This window comes from Eurypyga helias, unplaced genomic scaffold, assembly GCF_000690775.1.
Source record: "Eurypyga helias isolate BGI_N326 unplaced genomic scaffold, ASM69077v1 scaffold41058, whole genome shotgun sequence".
Taxonomy (NCBI): domain Eukaryota; kingdom Metazoa; phylum Chordata; class Aves; order Eurypygiformes; family Eurypygidae; genus Eurypyga; species Eurypyga helias.
In genome coordinates this window covers 9,454-17,316 of record NW_010265954.1, presented here as the reverse complement: position 1 = coordinate 17,316, position 7,863 = coordinate 9,454, and the positions used below count along the sequence as shown (strand labels likewise).

General features: G+C 51.9%; 1 protein-coding gene across 1 annotated transcript in view; it reads right to left on the bottom strand.

The window, feature by feature from the left end:
- Positions 1–5,031: 5,031 nt before the first annotated feature.
- The window catches only part of SAV1 (salvador family WW domain containing protein 1), a 10,841-nt gene continuing 8,009 nt past the window's right edge, over positions 5,032–7,863 (bottom strand). The window contains exons 2-3 of the mRNA XM_010156904.1: positions 6,092–6,362; positions 5,032–5,179 (exon numbers count right to left, since the gene is read on the bottom strand). Of these exons, the coding sequence (XP_010155206.1) occupies positions 5,032–5,179; positions 6,092–6,362 (419 nt within the window). The remainder of the gene's footprint in view (positions 5,180–6,091; positions 6,363–7,863) is intronic.

Here is a 7,863-nt window from a genome sequence, read left to right as displayed (position 1 = left end):
CCATCCCTTCCCTCCAGCCTGTCCTAACACTTCCTCCCATTTCTCAAACACTAACGTGCTCCCGTGTCCAGACTCTGGGCATCAGGTAGGTACAAACTTGCTGCAAGAGCCACCTCCTCAAGGCCCCTCTGCAGGGCTGAAGCAGCTTCCCAAAAGCTGCATTTTATGTCCTAACTGCCAAACCCCTTTTGTGACTAATCCCGTTCCTCCTGCAAGGCATTTTCCACGAGTAAACCCGTCGCCCCGAGGGCTGCCAGCACGCAGACCGCTCAGTCGAAGGCCAGTTTCCTAACGGAGGTGTGCTCGCTGGGGACCTTAACTGGTCGCTCGCTGTCATGCCCCAAACCGTTCCCCAAATTGTTCCCAGCCAGCGCCGACAGCCCCCTACACCAGGCACAACGCGCGGCATCTCCCAGCTTCGCTCTCCTGGGTGTCTACTTCTACACATGAGCTCTCCAAACTACTCCAGAAAGCATTTCTCTTCACTGGACCCCTTTTTGTGCCAGTAGTAGGAGAAGGTTTCCAAGATCCTGGTAGAAAAACCTGTATTTCTAACCACGTTTTTCAACGGAATCACGGTCATTCCACAGGGGTGGGATGAAAGGTCTGTGGCTCGCGGCCCGATCTCCAGAACCGCCACCCCGCGGGGAATAGCTGTGGGAGACGCTGCCTTTCAGGACGTTCCTCGAGGAGTTGTAAGTGAAGGAATTCAGGAAAACCCCGGGATGGGGCCAGCAGCCCGGCAACCGGTTTGGTGACCTCCCTGCAATTCCTGACTGGCGCCCGGCTCACGCCACGCGTTAAGGGCCCCCGGAGGCTGACGTGAAGTGCCACCGCGGCGTCGGAGAGACAGCCAGACCCCGAGGCTCGAGCAGGCTGCCCCCTTTGGGGTCTCCTCCCCCTCAGCACGACGGGCAGAGAAGTCTGGCAGGGTGACGTGAGCCGACAGCCCCGCAGAGACCCGCACCCTGACGCCTCCCGAGGCTCGGAGGGAACAAGGGACGCGGAAACAACGCAGGATGCAGCTCTAGGCACCGCTCGTGCTCCTGAGGGGCGATATCTGGGCTAAGCCGGATCTGCCTAAACCTGGAGAGACGCCTGAGACAGAACTTCAGCAATCTCACCCCAAAATGAGCAGCTGGCCCCGGAACGGGGACCCGAGTGCGCTGGCCAGCTCCAGGAAGAGGACAACCCGCAGAATTTCTTGAGCAAGGTGAGGGGATGGCGATTCCCTGAGCCAGCTGTCATCTTGATTTTGTCTGAAATCCCTCTGCAATAGGCAATTTAATGCTACTTTATGTCGGCAAAGCCTCGGGGCGGCTACAGCATCCCGGTGGCACCCCCGCTGCCGGCTCTTCCCCACGGCTTCTGAACGTGATTCATCGGCCATCTGTGTTTCTTAACCCAGAGACAGGCAGCCGACTGCTGCAGTTACTAAAAACCAGACAAAACTCACAGAGTTATTTCATCCGACTGAACTACAGGAGAAAATACTTGAGTGGAGGCCAAAATATCAGTAAATTTAAGTGGAGGCCAAAATATCAGTAAATTTAAGCAAATAAACTACATGATGTCTTGAAAAAGATGTATTTGGGAGGGTGCAGGCAGCAGAGCGGCACCAAGACAAGCAGGTGACTACGGAAGGTGCTCCTGAGCCATCTGAAGGACCTAAATAGCAGCAGGATTCCCCCCGGCTTGCCCCGCGCCGACGCATCCTTTCAGACGCCCCGGGCCAACGGCACCTCTCGGAATACGCTCCGTGGCAAGGCCGATTCTCAGCGGAAGGCCTTTTCTTGGTCAGGTGGCGACAGGAGCAGGACAGAAAACAAAGCTCCGTCACATGCGGTCCTGCAGGTCCGAAAAGGATCGTGGTCCGGGAACGCTCACCACAGACGTGGAGTGGGAACAGTACTGGGCCCGGGCTCCCGGGGCATTTTTTAGAAGGGCAGCTCATCACACAGCCAGAAACAAGGCAGAAAGCCTGTAGTCCAGAATTCCTGCAGGGAACGAAGCCTTCCCTCCAGGGTGAGGAAGCAGGAGCGTACTAGGCAGCACAGCCTGTCCCCAGGGGGCCTCCCAGCAGGCAATTATTTAATACAAAACAAGACACTTTCAACACAAGAAGACGCTGCCCTGACTATTAACAGCCACCTGGTTAGGGCTGGAAGAAGAAAGGTTCAGGTCCTTGTTCCAAAGGAGCTGAGGGAACAATGTGGACCACAACGGCAGGAGCATCAGGAGCAGCGTGGCCAGGGGGGCGAGGGAGGGGATTCTGCCCCTCTGCTCCACTCTGGGGAGACCCCCCTGCAGTTCTGCCTCCAGCTCTGGGCCCCAACAGCAGAAGGACACGGAGCTGTTGGAGCGAGTCCAGAGGAGGCCACGGAGATGCTCCGAGGGCTGGAGCTCCTCTGCCATGGGGACAGGCTGGGAGAGTTGGGGTGTTCAGCCTGGAGAAGGGAAGGCTCCGGGGAGACCTTAGAGCCCCTTCCAGTGTCTGGGGGGGCTACAAGAAAGCTGGGGGGGACTTTTTCCAAGGGCAGGGAGTGACAGGACAAGGGGTAACAGGTTTAAATTGAAAGTGGGGAGGTTTAGATTAGATATCAGGAAGAAGTTCTTCCTGGAGAGGGTGGGGAGGCACTGGGACAGGTTGCCCAGAGAAGCTGTGGATGCCCCATCCCTGGGAGTGTCCAAGGCCAGGCTGGATGAGGCTTGGAGCAACCTGGTCTAGTGGAAGGTGTCTCTGCCCGTGGCAGGGGGGGGGACTGGGGGATCTTTCGGGTCCCTTCCAACCCAACCCATCCATGACTCCATGATCTCTAACAAAAGCCAGGCGTTTCTGGTCTCCGCCCAGGCCCAGGCATGCAGCCTGGCGAGCGGTGGGAACACCCACCCAGCCCGCAGGGTGGCGAAACATTCCAGAGCCTAGCGAAGGGTTAAGCGCAGGTCAGGCGTCCTGGATCCACTGTGCTAAGACTCTGCTCGCTGCCCATCCTCCTCGGATGGTACAGGGACCGTGACTACCTCGTTCTGGAAATCATACATAATCGTACATCCCACACATTCACAGCGCTGGACAACGCTACCCAAGGATGGACGGGCAGTGCTGGATGTTCCTCCTCAAGCCCTAAGCCCATTGCTTTGGCAACGGAGGTTCATTATTAAAATTACATGGCAAATATAAGTGATCTTGATTTTAATAACTGTGAAAATTAGTTATCAAGTGTTTCCTTAAGAAGTCCTGAAGATGTGGGGACGCTAAGCCAGCCACTGCCACGCGTCCTCACTCTTCCAATAGAGTATTTCATACACCAGAACTTACTGCCTCACGGAAGCACGTGAGGATTACAATATTCCCATTACCACCAGCGCTACGTGAACGGGAGGCGAAGAGGACACGGGAGAACACATGATTTTTGATTCCTCTGAACAACGTAAATTCTATTCAACAGCTTGAATGAATTAAATAAGGGTTTGGTTTTTTTTTTTAGATTGTCTCAGCCTACCAGGTATAAAAAGTATTCCCAATAATCTTAAATTGTCTTAAATTGTCTTCCTCACTACAAGAAAGACATTGAGGTCCTTGAGCGTGTCCAGAGAAGGGCCACAAAACTGGTGAAGGGTCTGGAGAATATGTCTTATGAGGAGCGACTGAGGGAACTGGGCTTGTTTAGCCTGGAGAAGAGGAGGCTGAGAGGAGACCTGATCACTGCCTACAACTCCCTGAAAGGAGGTTGTGCAGAAGTGGGTGTTGGTCTCTTCTCCCTAATGACAGATGATCGGACGAGGGGGAATGGTCTCAAGCTGCGCCAGGGGAGGGTTAGATTGGATGTAAGGAAGAAGTTCTTCACCGAAAGGGTTATCACACACTGGAACAGGCTGCCCAGGGAGCTGGTGGAGTCACCATCCCTGGATGTGTTTAAGAGACGGGTGGATGAGGTGCTGAAAGATATGGTTTAGTGGTGGACAGATACGGTTGGACTGGATGATCTCTAAGGGCTTTTCCAACCTAGTGATTCTATGATTCTATGAAATTTGTTTCTCAAGTTCCAAGAGAAGCACCACCAACAGTCCATACAGCAGAGGCTGCAGGATTTCGAACTTCACTGCCGGGGTGTGCCAAAGACCTAAATAAAGAAATGCAGCTGCAGCCAAAAGCTAGAAGTATTCCTAGGAAACACGTCCTCCCATAGCTTACAGAAACGTAGCACGCTGCGGTGCAGGAGCGTACTGGTGGGTTTTAGGCCAAATCAAATCTTTACGGGCTGCTGGCAAGCCCCAGAGCCACAAGAAGTAATAAAACCCACTCAAATTACAGTTGCTAGAAACAGCAAAAGAAATAAAAAGGATTTTTTAGCTGGAAGTTGCTGCACATCCTACACAGGCTGAATCTGCAACTACAGACCAATCTGCTCTCTGCTCTGAGGGTTTGGCCATATCCTCCCCATGAAAAAGCACAGTTTCCTAATTAATAAAACGTCTCTGCCTTTTTTTAACTGCCTTTCTGTTAGTGTTACTCTTCTGCAGAGCTGTACCCAGTAGAAACTGCCACTGGCTTCACTGTGCTGACTCAATCCCTTTCTTGGAGGAGAATTCCTGTTCCTGGGCATTGTTTCTTTGGCAAAAAAATGACTTTGTCTACCACTGAGTTGTTAATTCAAGTTCTGGAATGGAAAGATAGATTTCAGTCTGTATTCAAAATTCTTAACTGCGAAGGAGAATTCGTAAGGGTTTTTTTTTTAAAGGAGTAAGAATTTAACCCCCTAAAAATATCCTGCGTATTTTTTAAGCCACACCGTACCGTTCTCCCAAACACTCCGAAACCAAATTGCATCCTCAGCTCTCGAATACGTCATCCTGCAAGTCACGTGACCCGCAAGAAGCACTGTGATGATTTTAAGCAATGCCAAACCAATGGCACCACTGTTTTTACGTAATTAAGAAACGGAAACCAGCTACAACTCTACTTGCAGTCATCAAAATTCACGGCTTTTCCTTCCGAGCTAGGCATGCGCAGCGGGCAGCAGGAAACACTCACTTCACAGGAGCCCTGGCATAGACCTGCAGCCAGTCTGGAATCTCCGCAGTGTGGTAGGGGTTTGCAGGGACGAGGAGAGGCTGGCTTCGCGCGGCTTGCTGCGGCTGGTACGTCATCGGGGGAGGCTGGTCGTAACGGGGAACGCTGCCCAAAGGAAGACAAAGTCCGTGACCTCCGCGGATGAACTCGGACGCACCGATACCACCGAACTGTTCACAGTGACACACAAGTCAACACGCGCAAAGCCCGGCGATGCAACCGCACGTGGAGCGCTGCCTCACGGCGAGAGCAACTTTCTGTTGCTATTTCCGTGCTTCGCCGCCGTCACGATGGTGTTGCTGCTCCCCGCTGGTGCGCTAAAAGTCGCCTTAGGCCTATTCACCCACCAAAGCAGAACAAAAAGTGATAGCTGTTTTTAAAAGGCTGAAAAGGCAAGTGTTGATTCAGCCAAATAATGCCCCTTTATTGTGTTTTGGGCAGCAGCTGGTAAGTTACTCCATCCTATTTGGGCAGCAGCTTGTAAGTTACTCCATCCGTAACAAAGGGCACCCTCATATGTGTATCTGCTGTGCCACACGTTAAGAAACCTCCTTATCCCGGGGAACAGCAAAACAGACAGAGTGGCTGAAACTACCGGGCAGACTTGGCGTATCCTAACTTCACCTTTAAATTACGAGTACCTAAAGCACCGATTTTCAATCTAGACAAGACTCAGTTCACGCTGCCGATGGGTCGTGCCATTTCCGCAGCCAGTCTCCAGGAACACCCCATCAGCCTGCAATTCCATTCTGCTCTCACCAGTTCTGTTTTACTGACAGTCGATGAGAACAGCTGCTTCATTTCAGCGAGTTAGGAACAACATCCTGTTTCTAAACTTAAAGACAGTAACAGACGAGACACAAACCTAACAATTACAACTTCTAAAAATCTTCGTCAAGAACCAGTGAAGCTTCCTTCTAAAAATAAGACGGTTTTGGCACATTACACACAAGACAAAACCAGTTCCACTTTCTTAACTGGACTAAGAAAAACACAAAGACAGAAGAGACATCTTACCTGGGAGCACAGGGATGCTTATACTGAGCCCTTTTATTGACGTGATCTACGTAATACACTCCAAATTCTGCCGACTCCACTCTCTCCCATCCTGGAGGCAGCCCCTCACGCTCCAGCGGATGGCTCCAGTGAGTTGTATTAGTGTTATGGTCTATATAGTATTTCCTTCCTCTAATAGTCCAGTCCACTGACCAGCCAGGAGGAAGAGGTAAATCCTCAGAACTGTGATTTGTTAAGTTTCCTAGAGATGTAGCAGCAACTCTACCGATGCCTAAAAAAGCAAAGGGAAAGCAAAGTTTAGCCAAACTGTTAATACCCAAAACCCAACATGATGTATGAAGTCAGCTTCCCCCCTCCCCTGACCCGAGACACTCGGGTGAACAAGTGCCTGTGCACCTGTACGTCAGTAAAAAAGCACAACCAAGTCAGAAGAGCTACTCCTTGATCAAGCCAAAATAGCTATTCCCTTTCGTGTCTCCCTTGCGCCGCCCTCCTCCAAGTCCAGATTCACTGAACAGCTTCAGAGAGTTGAAGCATCCTGGCTTTCTCAGTCAGACGCACATTTGCATACCTAACGGGAGGAAGCTGGTACGGTCTCAATTAGCTGAGCAGACAGACCTTCAGGTTACAAATGTTAACGCTTTACCTGAACGACCGTTTCTGTTAATACGCTGTTACAGCTGCATCAAAACTATTTATTTACCCAAAACAACACATTTTTTTTCTGCTTACAGTCAGAAATTGCAGCTATCCAGAAAACACCGCTGAATAGCAGCAAAGCTTTTCAGATTAACCAAGAACAGTAACGGGACCAGGCACATGGGACGAGAGAGGTCAGCACCATCCCGGGCTGACTGTTGTTACTGAAGCACGCGCAGTCACGGCAGGAAAGTGCCATCGACAACAGGAGAGAACAGAAGAGCTGTGGGCACCCAGGACCCTGCAGGGGCCCTCTGCTGAGCACAGTCATCCTGCGCACGCTGAAGGCGACGTTGCTGCGTCGTCTTTGCCAAGACTACCCACGCTTGTGGGACTAGCTGCTTTGTGTGCTGCTAGGGGCGAGAGTCAGGCCTTCCGACTGCGATCCAGACAGGCTTCACACACCTTTGTTCAGAGCGAGTCACCCAATCTCCCCATCTCCTAGCCTAGAGCTACGGCCTACGCTACAGAATGCTGAAGAGACGTGTGGGGAAAGAAGCAGTTTCCAGCTTTTCTTGGCGCTGGGGGCTGCGCTAGGAGAAGGGCTTCTCTGGTAAGAGAACGAAAGCCTAGGTGAGGCGAGTTGGTGGTACAGGAGCTGACAGGATTCAGTAGGTGACAGGTTCCAGCTCTGCCCCAGGAACTCTGCATGTTTATGACTGACTGCTAAGGAGCCTATGTCAGAGACTGCTGGCTAGCAGGTGTCTGATCTGTGCAACGTACACACAGCTTTTCTTAAAGTTAGCGTGCTGGATGCTGAGGGATGAGGACTATAGAACAGTTTGGGTTGGAAAGGACCTTAAAGCTCACCCAGTTCCATCCCCTGCCATGGGCAGGGACACCTTCCACTAGACCAGGTTGCTCCAAGCCTCATCCAGCCTGGCCTTGGACACTCCCAGGGATGGGGCATCCATGGCTTCTCTGGGCAACCTGTCCCAGTGCCTCCCCACCCTCTCCGGGAAGAACTTCTTCCTGATATCCCATCTCAATCTCCCTAATCGGTTTAAACCCGTTACCCCTTGTCCTGTCACTCCCTGCCCTTGGAAAAGCCCCCCCAGCTTTCTTGTAGTCCT